Here is a 23,520-nt window from a genome sequence, read left to right as displayed (position 1 = left end):
TCGAACTCGCGGACTGCGAGATTGTGACCTGAGCTGAAGTCGGACGCTTAACCGACTGAGCCACCCAGGCGCCCCGTTTTATTTATTTTTGACAGAGAGAGAAAGAGAGAGAGCAAGAATGGGGGAGGGGCAGAGAGAGTGGGAGACACAGAATCCGATGCAGGCTCCAGGCTCCAAGCTGTCAGTACAGAGCCCGACGCGGGCCTCGAACTCACAGACCATGGGATCATGACCTAAGCCAAAGTTGGATGCCCAACCGACTGACCCACCCAGGCACCCCATAAAGTATCTTGTATATTTATGCCTTCATTGCTTTATTCAAGCTCCTCCCTGTACACCTGGAAAACAGTCCAGTTTTCCAACTCTCTTCCCCCAGACTCAGCCAAGTTCAACAACTCACTTTATCTTTCTTCCTACAGCTCCATGACAGCACTCAAAGTACTATAGAATAGATACCTCTGTTTTGGTACCTCTTCTTACATCTCATTACTGTCATTTGTTTATGTGGCTCCCCACTCCCCAAACCCCTGACACACACACACCAAAAGATTTTAAGTTTCTATAGAGCAGAGATTGTGGATTTTCCAACTTTATATCCCAGGTATTTGGTAGAGTGTATTGAGTTTGCATAATGGTTATCCCGGAATTGTTTCTTGAGTGGAACAATAACCACCAGAAACACAACTTCTGGTCCCTTATTCCAAGAGTCACACACCTATGGTCTATGGATCCATGGGTCAGCTTCAGGAGGTCTATGAACCTGGTGAAATGTAAGCAGAATGTCATTTATGTATGCATGAAGGGACTGGGGCAGAGAATACATGGCTTTCTGAAGAAAAATATCCAAGTTCAATGACCCAAAAAGGTAGAAACCTACTGGACTGGATCATGCTGTCTTTGGAGTGGGCTGAAAAATAAAGGCAATAATAGCACCATGACCATTGTTGTTCTTACATTTTCTTTGCTCCAGAAGAATTGAAGAACTGAGTCAGAGCCTGGCTGCCCAGGAGAAGCTTGTAGAACAGCTCTCTCAGGAGAAACAACAACTGCTGCATCTGTTGGAGGAGCCAACTAGCATGGAAGTGCAGGTGAGGTGTGAGCAGAGCTTCCTGAGGTATTTGCTTCTGTATTAGTCATCTACGGTCGTGGAACAAATTCCTACAAATTTAGTGAGTTAACACAGCATGCATTCATTGTCCCACACTTTCTGTGGGTCAGCTGGGTTCTCTGCCAGGGTCTCACAAGTCTGAAATCAAGGTGATAGCCAGGCTGCTTTCTCATCTGGAGGTTCACTTAGGGAAGGGTCTGCTTCTGGGTTCCCTCAGGTTGTTGGAAGAATCTATTGCTGGCTGGCTGTAGAAGTTATGGCAGCCTGCTACCTCACAGGCAGCAGTGGGGAGAAATAGAGGGTCTATTGCTTCTCCTACTTCTATGCATTCTTTCAAGAGGCTCACCTGATTAGGTCAGGCCCACAGTTTCATCCCTTTTGGTTAACTGAAAATAAACTGAGTAGGAACCTTAATTAACTGTATGTGCAATATACATTCACTTTTGCCATATAACATAGCGTAACTATGTGGTGACGGTCCATCATCTTTGCCATGTTCTATTCCTTAGAAACAAGTTGCGGATGTCACTGGCACTCAAGAGGTAGGGATCACACAAAGCTCTGGATAACCGGGTGGGAAACATCAGGGCCATTAGAATTTTGCCCACCACTGAGTGGTTTCTAACTATATAGAATATATAATGTAGGGGTTTTTTTTCTCAGTTAATTTTGTTTTTATTTGTCATTTTAATTCCAGTATAGTTAACAGTGTTACATTAGTTTCAGGTGTGCATAATGTGGTTTTAATATTGAAGAACTCTTACAATGATAAAAGTAATTGTATTCGTCTATATTGTTGCTCTTGAAGGTTACCTCAGAGGGAACTCCCCTCTTCCGTTCAACTTTTCATTTTCTAAAAAAGATATTTCCTAAAAGAACCCTAGAATATATCTGTGCCCAAGTAGCATAACCAATTACCAGATATTCTTATAAGTCTTAGGCCAGTAATAAAGCAGACTGTAAGGTTTAATTTATGCTTCACAGATACCGAGGTTGGAGTCAAGTTAAAAATAACAGTGATAAGAAGTAGTTTAAAGTAGTTCCCAACCTTTCCTGTGTCATGGCACAAATAGAAAATGTTAATATTTGTCAGGTGCAGTGGTAAATGGATGGAGCTTCTTACTTGGAGGTGGTCAGTCTAGGTGCATAGGCCATGAGAGCAGAAGAAATCCCTATCTTGGCTATACTTATAAACTTCTTGGACTGTGTGGCTTCATTTTGGTTAGAAAGCTCTGGTTAACAAATTCACGAGATGATGTACATACATGTAATTTGGTAGACAGGAGGGGGAAAATAGTCTGTAGGCTTCTCACAAGATACATATTGAAACATGTGAAAAGTTTCTGAAAGAACTTTTTTTTTAATTCAAGTATAATCAGCATACAGTGTTATATTAGTTTCAGATGTACAATATAATGATTCAGCAATTCTATACATTTCTCAGTGCTCGTCAAATAAGTGTGTTCCTGATCCCCTTTATCTGTTTCACCGCGGCCCCCCTCCCCCCGGCCTCCCCACTGGCAACCACCAGTTTGTTCTCTGTATTTAAGAGCGTGTTTGTCTGTTTTTAGAAAGATTATTTTATAGACAAAGACTATATTCAAAGTTGTCAGTTCCTGTTACTGCTCCCCAGGAGGACCACAACAGAATGTCTGTGGTTCAGGGAAAACAGGTCCAAACAAGAATTATATCTCACTTTAATCTCTGAGACAAAAAGAAGTATTTTTTCTTAATTTTTTTAAGTTTATTTATTTGAGAGAGAGAGTGAACAGGGGAGGGCCAGAGAAAGAGGGAGAGAGAGAATCCCAAGCAGGCTCTGTGCTGACAGTACAGAGCCCAGTGCAGGGCTCAAACCCACAAACTGTGAGATCATGACCTGAGCTGAAACCAAGAGTCAGATGCTTAACTGACTGAGCCACCCAGGCGCCCCTAGACAAAAAGAAATATTGAAGTGCTTTCTATAACATCTTGGGACCATTTAGTCACATTCAAGTGGCTCAGATTGTTATAATATAAAACCTAGAAATGAATTCACAGGATTTCTTAAATACATATTCCAAGTGTAATTTAAAGTGTTTATCAATGAATATTCAACAACTTTTCAGTAGTAATAACTTCAGCACATGTTGTAGCATATTCTATATGCCAGGTGCTGCTCTAAATACCTTATATATTAACTCAAATTAACTTAAGCCTCAAAATAATCCTGTGAAGTATACTAACATGAGACATAAAAAGAATAATTTATAATAAAATAATGTTGATTTTAATATATAAATTCATGAGCACAATTATATTAGAAGACATAAAGAAACAGGTGCTTGTATCTGTATGACAAATCACTGTGAATGTTCCAGCCTCAAAGGTAGCCTAGGACAGTCATGTTATGTTGTGCCATTTAAAAACGGCAAGTGGTAGGGGCGCCTGGGTGGCTCAGTCAGTTGAGCGTCCGACTTCAGCTCAGGTCACGATCTCACGGTCCGTGAGTTCAAGCCCCGCGTCGGGCTCTGGGCTGACGGCCTGGAGCCTGCTTCCGATTCTATGTCTCCCTCTCTCTCTGCCCCTCCCCCATTCATGCTCTGTCTCTCTCTGTCTCAAAAATAAATAAACATTAAAAAATAAATTAAAAAATAAAAAAATAAAAAAAATAAAAATAAAATAAAAATGGCAAGTGGTGATGCCATTAGTAAAGGGGGTGACAATGCCAAGTGAAAAACTCTTGGTAAATTTCCAAACAAAACAAAAACCAAACTTTTCTTAATTTTCTTTTTTTTTTAAATTTTTTTAATGTTTATTTATTTTTGAGATAGAGACAGAGTGTGAACGGGGCGGGGGGTGGGGTGCAGAGGGAGAGGGAGACACAGAATCTGAAACAGGCTCCAGGCTCTAAGCTGTCAGCATAGAGTCCAACACAGGGCTCGAACTCATGAACCGTAAGATCATGACCTGAGCCATGATCAGGTCAACCGACTGAGCCACCCAGGCGCCTCTTCTTAATTTTCATAGAGCAGTTGAATTCATGGAAAATTCATTGTATAATAACATTGTGTTTATATATATAGCAGAGCTCAGTTCTAGGTTCAGGGGATTATATGATGTTATATTACCTCACCAGTGCCCCATGGAACATTTAGATCATTCTGTAATGAAAGCACAAAACAAAACTTCATATTTTAATCCTACGGAGTTACTAATAATGCTAATACTGTTCCTGCTATAATCATAATAATAACATGTTAGTATTGGAAAACAACATAACTTTACTGCAAATGAAAATATTTTTTAAAATGTTTGTTTATTTTGAGAGGGAGAGCATGAGCGGGGGAGGGGCAGAGAGAATCCCAAGCAGGCTCTGCACTGTCAGCCCAGAGCCCGATGTGGGGCTCGAACCCATGAACTGTGAGATTATGACCTGAGCTGGAATCAAGAGTCAGATGTGCAACCGAATGAGCCACCCAGGTGCCCCACAAGTGAAAATATTTTTTAAAAATAGTCATGTTCAGGGGTGCCTGGGTGGCTCAGCCGGTTAAGCAGCCGACTTCGCCTCAGGTCATGATCTAACAGTCTGTGAGTTCGAGCCCCACGTCAGACTCTGTACTGACAGCTCAGAGCCTGGAGCCTGCTTTGGATTCTGTACCTCCCTCTCTGTGACCCTCCCCCGTTCGTGCTCTGTCTCTCTCTGTCTCAAAAATAAATAAACATTAAAAGAAATAAATAAAAAATAAAAATAGTCATGTTCATCAGAGACCATGGAAATAATGCCACTGGTCCACTAGTATAATGATAAGGCATCCAGAGACCCAGCTTTTATGGAGTGTCCGTGAAGCAGTGTGATGCCACTACCCAGTGAAGAGGAGAGGAATGGGAAAGAGGAAGGACCCATTCTGAGTCCTGCTCCTGCTCCAAGCACTGTGTGGAGGACTGAACATGCAGCTTTTTCCCAACTCTCACTACAACCTGTGAAATAAGTTAGATAAGGGTCACTTGGCAATCAGGGGAACCAATGTTTAGATTAAGTGACTCGACCCAAGTTTTAAAGGCAGTAAGTGGTGAGGTCAGAATTTGAATGTAGATTTATGTGGCTTCACACCCATATTCACCACTCTGAAGAGGTTGTATCCCAAATGTACACATGTGTGCCACGAATCAAAAAAGATCTACAAAATTCAAAACCGGCTCTCAAAAGATCAGTGAACCAAAATTTCCAGAATTTTTCGGTGACCAAAAGTGAAACTACCCATGAAACAATAATTCCTCATTCAGCCCTCCCCCAGTTCCTGATAACCTCTATTATACTCTCTGCCTTCATGAATTTGCTTGTTTTATGCATTTCATATAAACTGGAATCAGATAGATGGATGGATGCATGGGTGGGTAGATAGATAGATGGGTGTCATTCAGAATTTGGGACAGTGCTTTGTCCTTCCCATTGCAAACTATGTAGCACCCCTTACCCCACTCATCATAGTGATGACGATAAAAACAAGAAGCACCCCATGAATTTGCAAAATGCACTTCAGGAGATGGTATAACTATACCTCAGTAAGAACTGCTGGTCTTGGGGGCTTAGCTTCCAAAGGGTTTATAGTCCAATAAAACATTGGCATATGAACAAAGAATTAAAATAGAGGATGATAAATGAAGAGAGAGAAATATATGCACAGTGCTAAAGGAACCCACAGATTACCGGGATTAACTCTACCTTTAAAAGTCAAAGAAAGCCTTACCTGGAAGTTTCCCTTGACCTGGGCCTGAAAGGCTGAGTGCACCAAGCAGAAAACAAGAGAAGTGCATTTTAGGCAGGAACAGTATACACAGTAATGTGGAACATAGTTAAGAAATTGGGAATAGTTGGTATTATCAAATACATGCTAAGCGTTAGGGGCACCTGGGTGGCTCAGTCAGTGAAGCATCCAACTTCCGCTCAGGTCATGATCTCACAGTTTGTGGGTTCGAGCCCCACGTCAGGCCCTGCGCTGACAGCTTGGAGCCTGGAGCCTGCTTCAGATTCTCCCTCTCTCTCTGCCCCTCCCCCGCTCGTGCTCTGTCTCTGTCTCAAAATATAAATAAACATTAAAAAAATTTTTACAAAAAATACGTGCTAAGCGTTAGAGAATAATGAAACACATAACTGGAACATCCCATAAGTGTCAAGCTAAGGACTTCATGTTATAGGTAACAGAGAATTAAAAAAAAGAAAAAAAGTTAAGCAAGGGGAATGAAAGCATATGATTTGCATTTTAGAAAGCCAATCCTGGCGGCTGTTTAGACTGAAGATTGAGGGAGCAGATAATTGATGTCAACCCATGATTTGACAGAGCTGTTAACTGCGTCATCTAGTCCATTCTCAAATTAGATAGGGGCAAGGAACGTTCAGTTATAAAGTACTTTGTCTCCCCCCTCTGTCTGCAGTAATGTGTGGCAGCTCTTGCTGTCGGTGACACCTGTGGCCTCTGCTGTGGGTGTCATCCTCGTCTGCGTGCAGTAACAGCCTCTTAGTGCCGCTGTATTACCCTTAACCCTTTGTCTTCCATGCCACCTCTCACCACAGGAGCCACAACCCCACAAAATGGAAGGCACAAGTTCATTTCCTAAGTTCTGGGCCTGCTCCACAGAGGCCAAAGATTTCCCTCATCTCTAGCAAAGCCATCCCTAGAGTTCTGGCCACTGACTCACTGCCTCCACCCCCACCTCCACCCCTCCCCGACCCTTCACAACTGAGAATACCGCGGCTGGGCTTTCGAAGAAGGAGAGCTCACAGATCTTACGCGTCTAGGTTTGAGTTGTCCAAGCGAAAACATTCCTCTTACCCCATTTCTCATAGATCAGTACTTCTCATGTGATCTCAGTATGAAAGTCTGGACTGGGTATAATCTCTGAGAACAGGAAGTCTCACTTCAGAGCCTTCCTTCCCTCGATCAAGACAGAAGTTTTGATAAAGATTATTTGATTTAGTTGATTTTACTATCCCTCAGCTGTTTTCCTTTTCCATCCCACCAAAACATCATACAGCATCCATTTTAGAGGTACATACACACAATACTTAAGAACTTCTCTTAATGTTTATTTATTTTTGAGAGAGAGATTGACAGAGTGTGAGCAGGGGAGGGGCAGAGAGAGAGAGGGAGACACAGAACCCAAAGCAGGCTCCAGGCTCTGAGCTGTCAGCACAGAGCCTGACGTGGTGCTTGAACCCACAAACCACAAGATCATGACCTGAGCTGAAGTTGGATGCTCAACCAACTGAGCCACCTAGGGAACTTCTATCATGTAATTAACTCCATGGAACAACAACAGAAAAAGCCATAAACTTGACATGCCACTGATGGACATCACTCTGTGTTTGCTTCCAAACCTCCGTGTCCATTCAGATCAAGAGCATGTTGTTGTGATCAGAGTACTCAGGAGCTTGTGGCTGCCATGCTGAAGCAACTGGTCCACATCTTTTTCAGTAAAAAGAAAACCTAATAAAGTGAAGTTTACAAAGTATTTCTCTTCCTCCATGTTTTCACAAAGCTGCAAATAAAGACCTACACTCTGGAAAGCTGACAGTGCTTCCAGTTATTGACATTTTTCCCTTCTACTAGAAGCTTCATTTTAAAGAATTTTTATTTTTTATTAAAAAACATTTTTTTTAATTTATTTATTTTTTAGAGAGAGACCGAGAGACAGAGTGAGAGCGGGGGAGGGGCAGAGAGAGAGGAAGACACAGCATCCTAAGCACCTCCAGACTCTGACCTGTCAGCACAGAGCCCGATGTGGGACTCAAACTCACAAACTACAAGATCATGACCTGAGCCAAAGTGGATGCTTAACTGACTGAGCTACCCAGGTGCCCCTAAAGAACCTTTTAAATGAAACTGGATGTGGAAGGTGTAAAAGCAAGGGGAAATGATGTACTTGCAAAGGAAAATCTGGAAGAATTCTTGTTTTATTTCATTTTTCTATTCTGAAGTTTTTCCCCAGTATAATATAAGCAATATTTATCAATGTGTAATTTCACTGTGGTTGCCCTAGAAAGTGAAACAGGACAACAGAATTAGGGTGAGGCATCCATTAAGCAATCAGGACCTTCCCACTTACACAAATCAGCAGACACTCAAGCCATTGCATTTATGCCTTGTTTGGAACCTAATGTAAATAGCACTGCATGCAGTGAGGCGTATTTCTTAAAATAGCAAACATTCCAGCGTTACCATGGAGAGATCTGACGTGGAGGTTAAGGCAAGAACACACTCTAAATGCTCAAGGCAGACGCTGAAAACCTTGCAGGGATTAGTAGCTCAGGCAGCTCCAGCCAACTTCATATAAGGAGATCTTTCTTAAAGAAGCTTTTCCGTATTCTCTTCTTAAGCTGATGAATGTTGAAGGTGGAGGCTCATTTATAAATCCTCATTCAACATCACTGTCTCCCAGACACAACCTTCATTGGTAACATATCTCAAAAACAGGCCTTACCATCTAAGGCAACCATAGTCCTGACCCTTTAGAGCAGCAAAGGAGGTAGAAAAATAAGGGATTTCATTACAGCTTCATCAGAAATATTTACTGAGCACTTACGATGCACAAAGTACTATAACGTGAAGGAAGAAGAACGCAAAGATGCATAAGGTTTAGCCTCTGCCTTCTAGAGATTATAGTCGAATTGAAAGGTAAGAAAACCACTAATGGCAACAAAATACAAAGCAGTAGAGAAAGAAAAAAACATTATGGACTGGGGTAGGCAGTGAAGATTCTGATCTGTAAGAAACGATTTTAATAAGAGATGGAAAGGCATTTGTTTATTCATTTAGTCATTCAGTGATTATTTACTGATATCTAGAACATACCATTCAAAATACCTCAAAAGAAGCTATGGAACATATCAAGGAAACCAGGAGCTGCTTTTGAGAAAAGGTAAACAAAATTGATAAACATTTAGCCAGATTCATCCAAAATAAAAAGAGAGAGAGAGCAAGAATGGGAGGAGGGAGAGGAGGAGAGAGGCAAAGGACTCAAAAAAATAAAATCAAGAAAGAAGAAGGAAAGTAACAACTGATAAATACAAAGGATTATTTTGGATATTATGAAATATTTACACCAACAAATTGGACAACGTCGAAGAAATGGATAAATTCCTAGAAACATATAACCTTCCAAAACTCAAGCAGGAAGAAATAGAAAATTTGAACAGACCAATTACTAGCAAGTAAATTGAATCAGCAAAAAAAAAAAAAAGAACACCTCCCAATAAACAAAAATCCAGGACCAGGTGATGTCACAGATGAATTCTACCAAGCATTTAAGGAAGAGTTAATTCTAGTCTCAAACTATCCCAAAAAATACAAAAGGAAGGAATGCCTCCATTCATTCTGTGAGGCCAGAATTACCCTGATACCAAAACCAGATAAAGACACTACAAAAAAAAGAAACTACAGGCCATTATCTCTGATGAACATAGATGCAAAAATCCTCAAGAAAATATTAACAAACTGAATCAAACAATGCATTTAAAAAAAAAAAAAAACATTCACAGGGTGCCCGGGTGGTTCAGTCAGTTGGGCATCCAACTCAGGCTCAGGTCATGATCTTGTAGTTTGTGGACTTGGGCCCCATGTCAAGCTCTGTGCTGACAGCTCAGAGCCTGGAGCCTGCTTCAGATTTCATATCTCCCCTTCCCTCCACCTCTCCCCGACTCACACATGTGTGCATGCGCTCTCTCTCAAAAATACATAAACATTTAAAAAAATAATAAAATCATTCACCACTGCCAAATGGGGTTATTCCAGGATGCAAGAGTGTTTTAATATTTGCAAATCAATGTGATACATCACATTAACAAGAAAAAGGATTACAAACCATATGATCATCTTAATAGATGCAGAAAAAGCATTTGACAAAGTACATCCATTCATGATAAAGACTCTCAATAAAGTAAGTTTAGAAGGAACGTACCTCAATATAATAAAGGCCATATATGAAAATCCCACAGCTAACATCATACTCAATGGTGAAAAACAGAGAGATTTTCCTCTAAGATCAGGAACAAGACACAGATGTCTACTCTCACCACTTCTATTCAATGTAGTATTGGAAGTCCTAGCTGCAAAACAGTCCTATTTATAATTGTACCAAAAATAATTAAATACCAAGAAATAAAATTTTATGATGATGAAGGAAATTGAAGATGACACAAATGGAAAGATATTCTATGCTCATGAATTGGAAGAACCAATATTGTTAAAATTTCCATAGTATCCATTGCATTGTATTAATGCAGCAACATTTTTCACAGAACTAGAACAAGTAATCTTAAAATTTGTATAGAATCACAGAAGATCCTGAATAGCCAAAGTAGATTTGAAAAGGATAAACGGGGGTGCCTGAGTGGCTCAGTCGGTTAAGTGTCCAACTCTTGGGCTGTTCCCTGCACTGGGATGCTTGGGATTCTATTTCTCCACCCCCCCTCCCCCCACCTCTCTGCCCCTTCCCTGCTTGCATTCACTCTCTCTCTCTCAAAATAAACTTTAAAAAAAAAGAAAGAAAAAGGTAGAAGTATCACAATCCCAGATTTCAAGATATATTACAAAGCTATAGCGATCAAAACAGTATGGTACTGGCACAAAAATAGACACCTAGATCAATGGAACAGAAGAGAGAGTCCAAATAATCTATGACAAAGTAGGCAAGAATATACAGTGGGGAAAAGACAGTCTCTTTACTAAATGGTGCTGGGAAAACTGGAAAGCTATACACAAAAGAATGAAACTGTGGACCACTTTAATGTACCATACACAAAAATAAACACTAAGTGGATTGAAGACCTAAATGTGAGACCTGAAACCATAAAAAGAAAAAAATGTAGAAGAAAACATAGGTAGTCATCTCTTTGACACTGGCCTTAGAAACATTTTCCTAGGTATGTCTCCTCAGGCAAGGGAAACAAAAGCAACATTAAACTATTGGGACAACACCAAAATCAAAAGCTTTTGGCACAACAAAGGAAACCATCAACAAAACAAAACATCAGCCTACTGAATGGGTGAAGGTATTTGTAAACGATATATTTAATAAGGGGTTAATATCTAAAATACATAAGGAATTTATACAACTCAACACACACAAAAAAAAACCCAAATAATCCAATTAAAAAATGGAGAGAGGACCTAAATATATATTTTTCCAAAAAAGACAGATGGCCAACAGACATAGGAAAAGATGCCCAACATCACTAATCATCAGGGAAATGCAAATCAAAACCACAATGAGGTATCACCTCACGCTTGTCAGAATGTCTAAACACAAATGACAGAATGTCAAAAACACAAGAGATAACAAGTGTTGGCAAGTGAGGATGTGGAGATAAAGGATCCCTTGTGCACTGTTGGTGGGAATGTAGGCTGGTGCAGTCACTGTAGAAGACAATATGGAGAGTCCTCAAAAAATTAAAAAATAGAATTACCATATGATCCAGTAATTCCGCTACTGGATATTTACCCAAAGAAAACAAAAACACTAATTCAAAAAGATAAATGCACCTCTTTGTTTATTGCAGCATTATTTACATTAGCTCAGATATGGAAGCAACCCATGTGTCCATCAATAGATGAATGGATAAAGAAGATATGGTATATAAATACAGTGGAATATTATCCAGCCATAAAAAATAATGAAATCTTGCCATGCAACAACATGAATGAACCTAGAGGGTTTTATGCTATTTGAAATGAGTTAGGGCTGCTGGGGTGGCTCAGTTGGTTGGGCATCCAGCTCGGGCTCAGGTCATGATCTCATGGCTCATGAGTTCAAGCCCCGCATTGGGGAGCCAGCTTCAGATTCTGTGTCTCCCTCTCTCTCTCTGCCCCCCCGCCCCCGCTCATGCTCTGTCTCTCAAAAATAAATAAACATTAGGAAAAAAAAAAAGAAATGAGTCAGAGAAAGGCAAGTACCATATGATTTCACATATATGTGGAATCTAGAAATAAAACAAAAAAACAGACCCATAAATACAAAGAACATTTAGTAGTTGCCAAAGTGAGAGAGGTGAGGGGATGGCAAAACAGGTGAAGGGGATTAAGAAATACAAACTTCTAGTTATAAAATAAGTGAGCCACAGAGATGAAAAGTATGGCATAGGGAAGACAGTCAATAATATTGTAATAATGTTGTATGGTGACAGATGGTGACTATACTTATTGTGAGCATTGAATAATGTATAGAATTGTCGAATCACCATTTTGTACACCTGGAACTAATACAACGTTGCATGTCAACTATATTTCAATCATAAATATTTTTAAAATATTTAGAAGGAGAAAGGCAGAGGGGTGCCTGGGTGGCTCAGTAGGTTAAGTTTCCAACTCTTGATTTCAGCTCAGGTCATGATCTTGCATGGATTTGAGCCCTGCGTTGGGCTCTGCACTGACAGTGTGGAGTCTGCTTGGGATTCTCTCTCTTCCTGTCTCTATGCCCCTCCCCTCTTTCTCTGTCTCTGTCTCTCAAAATAAATAAATAAGCTTAAATTAAATTAAAAAAGAAAAAAGAAAGGCAGAGCCTTTCCCTGTAAGGAGCTTGCATCTCAATTAAGGGAGATAAATTACGAAGTAACCAAACAAATAGCTAATTGTAAATTACAGTAAGTACTTTCAAGAAAACAAAGAGCAGGGACTAACCAACTTTTTCTGTAAAAGGCCAGATAGTAAATAATTTAGACCTTGCAGGCCATAAGGTTTCTGCCACTGTAGCACAAAAATAGCCATACACAATACATAAATGAATTGGCATGGCTGTTCCAATAAAATTTTATTTACAAAAACAGGGGATGAATTTAGCCCACAGTTCATAGTTTGTTGACCCCTAATAGAGAATTAGGAGGAATGGGTAGGGCCATTATAGGTAAGGGGATGATGGTAATTTTGAGGTGTCTCTGACACATCATTTGCAGATACAAATATGTCGTTGGCTACTTCAGAGTTGAACTCAGAGGAAAATTTTGGGATAAGATACAAATGGAAAGTTACTGGTTTAAAGATGGAAAAGGATAAGATGATATTGAAAGAGAATTAAAATAGGGAGGTGAAAAGGTCTAGGACTGAGCCCCAATGAACACCTACAGAAGGTACAAAGTAGATGTGACTCTTAGCTCACAAATTCGGTCATGCAGGATTTATCACATTTCTTTACTTTCTTTAAATCAATTTAATGTTACCCTGAGTCCCAGTCCTAATCAGGCTAATTCAGTTTCATCCGTTTGGTACATATTCCTCCCCACTCTCTCATTTACGTTAAGGTGAAGGTTCCCAGGATTTATCAGGTGCCAAAGCATCAAGTGATTACTCTTCCCATTGGTCCACCACTGAAGTTCCCCTGCCCCAGCAAGCATGGTTCTGCCAGCTCTAACAGCTTGTTATGTTAGAGGCTTTTATGGAGCCAGAACCCCTTGACCTAGAGTCTAGCCTCTCTAAGTCACCCATTGCCTTCTCCCCACCCAGGTCCTGCTGCTTCCCTGGGGGCACTAATATGGAATGGAGGTGGATCGCTGTTACTCTCTGATCCCCAGTCTCCTGATCTGGGTGAAATCTGACCCCGTCCTTTTCTGTTGCCCTCAAAGACATTTCTTTTTCTTCTCTTCCCCACTGGGACACCTGACTTAATCTTCTCAGTTGGTTTACAATTTTATTAAAGTCAGGAAATGCATTTGACTTCAGCCTCTGCTCTTTGCTCTGCAAAAATTCCTGAGTTAATTAAATGGTAAGGGCCTGACCTTCAGATTAGATGAGGGAGGCAGGGCACACAGGCAACAACACAATTTATATCCTGTCACCATATTATTAGGAAAGGAGTATGAGATGTAGCTGAAAAGTAGATTAGAATCTTTCTGTAGAGATATTGAAATGCCAAGCTGAGGGTTTAGGACTTCATCCTATAGGTAATGGACAATGATGGATCTTTACCATGAATGTCCTGGAAACCGTATGGAGGATGATTAGAGGGGCATAAGCTTCTAAGCCTATGTGACATCGTTCAAAAGTTTTAGGTTTCAAGAACCTGAAATAGAAAATGTAGTGAAAACGCGAAGCAACATTTCTGAATGTGCTAGAGATGTTCAGAAAAAGGATCCCAATTTAGTGTTTAGCTCAATAGGGAAGGATTTTGAGGAGCCAAAGGTAACAACTCAGAAGTTTACAAGTCCACTCAGTTACAGGAAATGATACGGCTGACCTTATCTCTCCTGCTGATCTCTCTCTAGCTTTTGACAATGTTAACCATTGCTCTCATTCTTAAAACCCTGTCCCCAGCTCACCTGTGCTTTGATTGCAGAAGAGCCCCACTTAGTTATTTTTCACTTAGTTTTCTCAGTCACCTAAACTCAGCATGTTCCTAATCAGATTTTTCATTACCTTTTTACAGATGAACTCAACTCTCACATTTCTATTCATTTAGACCATGTTTTCTACCAGTCTTTGACACAAAAACCCTTATCTCCTATAGTTTCTTTTCCTTCATCCTCTCTACATCAAGTCCCGCTGTTCAGTCCTTTAAAATAATTCTTATTTACCACTTTTTTCCATTTCTTTTTTCTTTTAAGTTTAGTTATTTATTTTGAGAGAGAGAGAGAGAGAGAGCACGCACACAAATGGGGATGGGCAGAGGGTAAGAGAGAGAGAGAATCTCAAGCAGGCTTCTGTCAGCACAGAGGCCAATGTGGGGCTCAATCTCACCAATCATGAGACCATGACCTGAGCTGAAATCAAGAGTTGGATGCTTAACCAACTGAACCACCTGGGCGCCCCTTTCTTTCCATTTCTACACCAGACTTTTTATATTACCCCACATGTGAATAACTGCAATGGCTTTTTAGCAGGTCTTCCTGTAACCATCCCAAAATCTGAAATTCCCTGAAATTCCAATCCATCCTGTTGCCTGGCTAATTTTCCTACAATGAAGTTTTCACCATGCCATTCTCTGCTCAAGTCTGTAACATTAAGTCTAAATTCTTTTGCGTTTGCCAAACATTAAATTCTAGTTGCCAAGGGGAACCTGAGTGGCTGAGTCGGTTGAGTGTCCTAACTTCAGCTCAGGTCATGATCTCATGGTTTGTGAGTTTAAGCCTCACATCAGGCTCGCTGCTCTCAGCACAGAGTCTGCTTCGGATTCTCTGTCCCCCTCTCTCTCTCTGTCCCTCCCCTGCTTGTGCTCTCTCTCTCTCTCAAAAAAAAACCTTTAAAAAAAAATTCTAGTTGCCAAGACTTACATAGCACCACAGAAAGTGTCTGGCTTACAGTTGGCTCTTCGTAAGTGTTCTTTAAATGACCAATTATAGAGGATAAGTTGTATAAAGTAGGATGAACCAGGCCATTCAGATGCCCCTTGAAATCTCCAACATCTCCCTATGGGCTAGCACTGTATCTAACCCACTTCTAAGACTATTGATGATGCTCTTTTCTTTTTCTGGAGTCCTATGTAAGACCCATCTCAAGTGCCATTCTTGTCCCCTTCAACTATACCAGCACACACCAATCTCAACTTTTTCTGCATTCACGATGAGTTTGTCAGTACCATTTCATTTACCAATCAACTGTACTAATTTTAGCATGCACATTTTCTCCCCTTCAACTAAACTGAGAGCTCACGGAAGACAGAGAAAAGACATACTGAGTTTGCACAAATTCTTGCTCATTGGTTGATTGACTTAATATATACTTTAAAATTCACTTAAACAGCTATAGGTATTTAATAACTTAACTTGAAAGACTCTGTTTACTATTTCAAGATGGATTCTGCTGATGACGGTATTACTGCAATTTGTAGTTGAACTGGAAATCTCCTGGTTTTGAAACAAGTGTTCCAAAATGCTGTGGGTTTTTTTGGTTTTTTTTTTAATGTTTGTTTATTCTTGAGAGAACACGAGCAGGGGAGGGGCAGAGAGAGGGAGACACAGAATCTGAACCGGCTCCAGACTCCAAGCTGTCAACACAGAGCCTGACGTGGGGCTCAAACCCACAAACCCTGAGATCATGACTTGAACCGCTTAACCGACTGAGCCACCCAGGCACCCCCAAAATGCTGTATTTTTTTAATTACTGCAAAGCATGATTGCTTGTGGCTTCTTAAAGATTTCCAACCATCACAGGGAAACCATGTACATGCTTGTGTTACCATAAATCCTAACTGGCTTTACTTTGATATTCTTGCATTTCCTCATCTGCTTTAGCCTCTCTGCCAGAATCACTTTTTTTTTCGGCATAGTTTTTAGTAATTAGAACAGCTATTTCCAATGTCATAATTAGAGTAATGAAACCTAACACAACTGTTTGGGACATGGGGATTTTCCACCTCCCTGATTCTCTTGGAAACACCTTACCAGCCCAGAATTAGGTCTCAGAAGCACTCCAACATAGGAGTTACAAAAGTGGCAATGGTTCCAAGAGATACTTCCCAGGCCCCAAAATCTAGAGATCAAAATGGAGATCGTGCAAAAGATCTCTACCATATTACTACTTAGGAATTTTGTTTCAAATGAGAATGTAGTTCCCTAAATCCAACAGTCTGTAAGTAGTTCTTCATTGATAGGTTTTTCCATTTATCTACAGAACTTCTGATCTTTGGATTGAGATTTTTCTGAATACAGTTTAGGATAGTTCTAATTCAGTGGTTTTCAAAGTGTGATTCCCAGACGCAGCATCAGCACGACCCAAATTTGTTAGGAATGCAAATACTTGGGCCCCACCCCAGGCAAACTGAATCAGAAACTCTAGGAAGTAGGTCTCAGCAATCTATTTTATCACACCCTCCAGGGTGTGAAGCCAGAGGCTGAAAACTACAGTTTAAATTCAACATGTTTACTTTGTAGAGTAGGAAATTAAGGGCCAGCGACTAATGACTTCACTAGGACATATAGGTGGTAAGGGCTGTGAATGCATTTATCAATGTATTTTGAGGGCAAACTGCTGATATATAAAATTAATTTAATTCATAACAGCTTATCATAATATGAAACCTGTTCTCAAATTTTTATTACATAACTTTAATAAGTTTTAGAAGTAATTATCCTATTCTAAATCACCTCAGAAGCTCTAAGTCTCACCTTAACAGTATGCTTCAATCATATGTGTGGTGTGCATATGCATATAAAATAATATTTTTTAAAGTTCATATGATAGACACTATAAAGTTTTGAATTTGCAGTTGGGCTTTTTATAGAATTTTTTGCTAGACTGTATTTTATTTAACCACTTTTGAAAGCTATTCTTATGATAAAATGGAGGTTACTTCCTACCAAAGAAATCTCTCAGATTAAAAGTTTATGGGTAATACATACTTTATATTTAGTTCCTCTTTTTTACTTTTTAATGAACTATTCTAACATATATGTAAAATCTATAGATCTCAGAGTTGTAATTGTACAACTGAGAATTGTACACATCATGTACACATCACCCAAAACAAGATAGAGAATATTTTCATCACCCCAGAAAATTCCTTTGTGCCCCTCTGCAGTCAATTCTTACCCTGTCTCATCCCTCATAACCACTTTCTGCACTTCTATCACTATGGTTTCAATTTTTCTTGTTGTTAGGCTTAAAATAAATGGAATCACACAGAATGTATTGACTTGTATATGGCTTGTTTCACTTAATATGCTTTTGAGATTCATTCATGTTGTGGGTATCAGAATTTTTTACTGCTGATTAGTATTGTACAAATATATCAAAATGTGCTTATCTTACCTATTTCTTAGTAACAATTTTTGTCTTATCACAAAAACAATTCATGCTGAATATAGAAAATTATAGAATACAAATGAGGGAAGAAGAAGATAAGTATCCATAATTCCACCCTCCAGACATAATCACCATTTAATAACTTGTTTATCCTCTTTGAATCTTTATATAAGTTGTCCACATATATAATACATGTAGTTATTATATATATTACAAAAATTCTCATTTTAGATTCAAGTTTTTACTACTTAGACTCTGATGTTAGTGTGTTAAATAGGCACAAGTCTTTGTTTAGAATATTTTCCAATTAAAAAAAATTAAAAATTATACATGAATACACATTTATTTCCAACAATTCAAATGACAATGATATATATGAAAAAAGTAAATGTTAGTATCCAACCGCCAATTTTACTTCCCTTCTCATAGGTAGCCAGTGTTAACTAAATACAAATTTTTAAAAAAATTTTTTTAAATGTTTATTTATTTTTGACAGAGAGAGAGAGACCGAGCATGAGTGGGGGAGGGGCAGAGAGCAAGGGAGACAGAATCCAAAGCAGGCTTCAGGCTGTGAGCTGTCAGCACAGAGACCGATGCGGGGCTTGAACTCACAGACTGCAAGATCATGTCCTGAGCCAAAGTCGGACGCCCAACCGACTGAGCCACCCAGGCACCCCAACTAAATACAAAATTTTGACCAAGATGATATTTATAAGGACCATGAAGTGCTGAATTTATTATCACATTTTTTTCTAAGTTTGTTCTTTTCTTTTTTTTTTAATGTTTATTTTTAAGAGAGAGAGAGAGAGACAGAGACTGAGTGTGAGCAAGGGAGGGGTAGAGAGAGAGGAAGACACAGAATCCAAAGCAGGCTCCAGGCTCTGAGCTGTCAGCACAGAGCCCGAAGTGGGGCTCGAACCCATGAACTGTGAGATCATAACCTGAGCTGAAGTCGGACGCCTAACCGACCAAGCCACCCAGCATTCCTCTAAGTTTTATTTCTTAATTTTTATGTACAAGTTTTGTTATCTATACACCAGTGATCTTTTAGTGGGGATGAAATTATATAATACCAAATGCTCACATTAGGACCAGTTCTAGTATTATATAGTTTGCTATCCACTTCAAAATAATGGTTTTTAAATATTTTTTCTAAGCGTGAATAGAGTGCTATCTTCGAATTTTCTGATTGTTGAGTGGATTTATTCCTATCTGTTGTTGGAAGCTTAGATATGTATAGCTCTCTGTATGTTGATCTTTACTGACAGATAGCAAACGTCTATTCAATGATAAATTGCCTTTTCTCCATTTATACTGGTTTGTACTTCTACACCAAGCTACTTATATATTGTCATTAAAGTTTAGAGACTATCAATCAGATGCAAAATCTTACTAAGGAATAGAAAATAATACAAAGTATTATTTAATTTACTCCTGAAAAGCACTTTGTTTCATTATTTCGTTTCTTTTTCAATGTTTAGAGACAGAGAGAGAGAGGGAGACAGAGGATCCAAAGCGGGCTCTGCGCTGACAGCAGAGAGCCCCATATGAGGTTTGAACTCAGGTACTGAGATCATGAGCTGAGCCAAAGCTGGCCACTTTGACTGACTGAGCAGGCGCCCCAATTACTTTGTTTCATGAGTATTTTCCTCAGTAGGAAAATGTGGCTGGCATCGACAATCGAAGATGAGGACTTAACTTATGTCTTAATTTGTACTTTTATGGACCTTTGCATTCTTTCAGCTCTTTAGAACTATACTTAAGACAGTACAACAGGGTATAGTCCTGGCAGGCAGGCTGTTAGGGAAGTCCAGAAACTCCTTGTCTCTCTATAGATCACTACAGATCCTAAAGATTGTTGTTTACTTTCTTTTGACTTTGAAGCTCATATACCCAGAGGCAGGCAAAAATGTAGCTGTAATTGAGTTTTCCTTGGAAGTCTATTTTACATTCTTGGTTTTTAGGGCCAGAACATGCATATTTTAAGTGAAATAACATATGCAAAGTTCTATAGCTCCTCCAAACTCACAGATCAAAGGACTGTCCTTAAGATGGAGGTACTAAGATTTTGTTTTGGTGATTAAGAGAACAATAAAATCTTATGTGTGCAAAGCCCCATAAAGTTTTAAAATTATTTTAAAATATTTCCATTATTATCATATTGAAATAATAGTATAAGCTATTATTTAACGAGCAAAGTACTGTTAAAACACTTCTAAATCATTTCCTTTAATTCTCCATAAGAAGTTTGGAGGCCTGTTCAGAGTTCTTATTAGGAGTTATGGGCTCTGTCCTAGAGACGAGGTTCAGAAATACTTAAAACTGTTGCTGCCCTTAACCTCTCACAAGGCCAAGCCAGTATTTTTGTAACTGGGAAATGTCCTGCTGTTGGGGGACTCCAGGTGATCCGCTGGGGCTGTTTTTCTTCCTGTCCGGTGTCTGCAACGCCTCTTAAGCCAACAAGGGAAATCTTTATTATAAATGGAAGTTGATACCTCCTACTCGGGAGCTCCAGCTTCCCCCCACTGTGCACATTCTAAGTTCTGTATCCAAGGGTAGGGTGACAACTGTATATGGTTGAATAAGACGGGGTACCTACTGAAGTCAGTGAAATTCTCAGCCCTAATTCTGCAGAGATCAGTACTGACATTCTGTACTTTTGCTCAAAGAAGCTAGGTCTTTCGTTCTAAAGTTTATGTACCCTCCCCACCCCCCAAATAGGGACTGCAGTCCACCTGAACCTGAAAGAGAATTTGGTGATGGTAATCTATTCTCAGGTGTCTACATTCTTGAAAAAGCCCATTCTTAAAAGTCATGGTTCACCAGCTGCATTCACGTGGTATGGGCTGGACTGTTTCTCGGATGACTGCTTTGTGTCCTCTCTTGATTTCTTTTCTAAAAAAGGTCAAATCGTCCAGCAGTGCTAAACCCACGGCCCGCCCCCAACACTGCAAGGAAGAGAAATACTTGATCTCTTTTCTAGATACTCCCAAAGTCGAGATAGAGGTTGAATTGAGCCTCCTAAAATCCGCCCTAACTGCCACCTCTGGTTTGTCAACCCCGTCTCCCCGCCCGCCGCCGCTGTAAACCCGAGGGGCCTTTTAATCCCGGCACCAGCCTGGGTAGGGGAGAGGTGGGGCTGCAGGCGGGAGGGAGGCGGCGCGCAGCGGTACCTAGTGGCGCTGCTGGGCTGCTCCATCCAGAGTACGTGGCGCTACCCGTGGAGAGAGGGGGAGGGAATTCAACTTTCTCCTCCCAACGCAGATCTTCGGGTCATCCCGCTGGGGCAGGAGGGGAGGATCCATGAGAGGACTGGTGCCCTCGTCGGGTGAAACCTCAGCAGATGAAAGCAGTCTGGCAGTGGCCAGCGCCGGTCCTGCTCTCCACGAGTACCCGCTGCGAACTAGGTCTCCGTTTCAGCGCGAGGAGCTGCGACCCGACTGGGGGTGAGGGGCACGCACTCGCTACCGCGCATGCGCACAGTCGGGAGCTGGCGGCCCGACTACAGCTCCCAGAGGAACCCGCAGCTGGCCGCGGGAGCCGAGCCGCTGGCGCCATCTTGAAATCTGATCCTTGATCTCCGAGTCTTTGCGTCAGCAGCAGGGTGCTGCTCTTGTACGGCGAACCCAGCCTGCTAAAAGGGAGGACGTTGGGGACGCGGCGGCTGGCGGGAGAGAGAGACGGAGAAGACATGGCTGGTTGCGAGCGCGGCCTGCGCTGCTGTCACTCAGCATCCCCTTAAGGCGTTTTTTACGCCCGCCCCCTTTCCGAGGGGCGGGGCGGGGCTGCCCACCCTGGTACCCGGAGCCCGCGCGCGGGTGGCAGAGGTGTGCCCCTGCAGCGTGGGGACCCCACCGGACTGTGCCATGCCCGCCGGAGGCCACGGAAGAGGGAGACGCCGCGCAACCAAGTGCCAGTGAGTGAACAGGCTGCAGCCGCCTCCGGGAACCTTGGCAACTGCTGAGAGAGAAGATGAAGGAGGTTTGCAGGATCTGTGCCCGGGAGCTGTGCGGAAACCAGCGGCGCTGGATCTTCCACACGGCATCTAAGCTCAACCTCCAGGTTCTGCTTTCGCATGTCCTGGGCAAGGATGTGTCCCGGGATGGCAAAGCCGAGTTTGCTTGCAGCAAGTGTGCTTTCATGCTTGATCGGATCTATAGATTCGACACCGTTATTGCCCGGATCGAAGCTCTTTCTATTGAGCGCTTGCAAAAGCTGCTGCTGGAGAAGGACCGCCTCAAGTTCTGCATTGCTAGCATGTATCGTAAGAATAACGACGACTCTGTCACGGAAACCAAGGCAGGGAATGGGACGGTTGACATTTCCGGCTTACCTGATGTCAGATACTCTGCACTGCTCCAGGAAGACTTTGCCTATTCAGGGTTTGAGTGTTGGGTAGAAAATGAGGATCAGATTCAGGAGCTCCACAGCTGCCATGCTTCGGAAGGTCCTGGAAACCGACCCAGGAGATGCCGTGGTTGTGCAGCTTTGCGGGTTGCTGATTCTGACTATGAAGCCATTTGTAAGGTGCCTCGAAAGGTGGCCAGAAGTATCTCGTGTGGCCCTTCTACCAGGTGGTCCACCAGCATTTGCACTGAAGAACCAGCGTTGTCTGAAGTGGGGCCACCGGATTTACCAAGTACAAAGGTACCCCCAGATGGAGAAAGCATGGAGGAAGGGACACCGGGATCCTCAGTGGAATCTTTGGATGCAAGTGTGCAGGCTAGTCCTCCACAACAAAAGGATGAGGAAACCGAGAGAAGTGCAAAGGAACTTGCAAAGTGTGACTGTTGTTCAGAAGAGCAGGCTCCACAACATATGTGTAACCACAAGCTGGAGCTAGCTCTTAGCATGATTAAAGGTCTTGATTATAAGCCCATCCAGAGTCCCCGAGGGAGCAAGCTTCCTATTCCAGTGAAATCCAGCCCACCTGGAGCCAGGCCTGGCCATATCATGACAGATGGCGTTAGTTCCGGTTTCCTTAACAGGTCTTTGAAACCCCTTTACAAGACATCTGTGACTTATCCCTTGGAAATTTCAGACTTGCAGGAGCTGTGGGATGATCTCTGTGAAGATTATTTACCACTTCGGGTCCAGGTATACAAAATGGCTACATAACGCCTTTCTGATTATAGTTAGCTGGTCTCAGGCTTTACATGATTTCTGCCTGGGTGAAGGTTAATCTTCTACACCTGAGAAAACTAATCATTGAGCCCACTTTTGCTGCACCTTTGCTTGTGTCCCATTGTAGTGTATGTGGTTCACACTCAAAGAATTTGCTTTTCACAGTCCTTGTAATATTATCTATTGGCCTTCCTATTAATTATCAAAATCACAGATCTTTTAAGACAAAAAGAGATTCCTAATTGACTTTTACCCTATAAAAAGACATTTAATCTTATATCTGGCACTAAACCTCTTACCTCCTTTTCTGTCCCCCCCCCCGCTTCTTTTTGCTTTGTTTTCATTTTTAGATGTATAGATGTTTTCATTTATAATGATCAATGTTTTCTCACATTCCGTAAGGGAGTTCTCTAGTTCTCCCTAGAGCATCAAGTGTTCCATCCCAAAGGTTTATCTCAAACTGATTAGAGCATAGGGTAAAGGTTTGGGGAAAACCTGTTAATCCACCAAAGTATTATACTATCTGAGCAATATTTATAATAAGTATGCCATTTGAAAACTAATAATGACTTGTTCATAAAAGAA

The 23,520-nt window shown here is 41.1% G+C and overlaps 1 protein-coding gene across 5 annotated transcripts in view; it reads left to right on the top strand.

Moving 5' to 3' along the window:
* Positions 1–23,520, top strand: part of LOC125913264 (myomegalin-like) — a 215,325-nt gene that overhangs the window by 117,969 nt on the left and 73,836 nt on the right. For 2 of the 5 annotated variants that reach the window (XM_049618363.1, XM_049618360.1), the window contains exon 8: positions 971–1,088. In XM_049618363.1, the coding sequence (XP_049474320.1) occupies positions 971–1,088 (118 nt within the window). Of the gene's footprint in view, positions 1–970; positions 1,089–21,229; positions 22,909–23,520 lie in introns of those variants that run through there. The other 3 variants (XM_049618359.1, XM_049618362.1, XM_049618361.1) reach the window with 2 other exon arrangements.

This window comes from Panthera uncia (genome assembly GCF_023721935.1).
Source record: "Panthera uncia isolate 11264 chromosome C1 unlocalized genomic scaffold, Puncia_PCG_1.0 HiC_scaffold_4, whole genome shotgun sequence".
NCBI classification, from domain to species: Eukaryota; Metazoa; Chordata; class Mammalia; order Carnivora; family Felidae; genus Panthera; species Panthera uncia.
The sequence above is the reverse complement of the archived record's forward strand: the minus strand, read 5'-3'. Positions and strand labels throughout refer to the sequence as shown.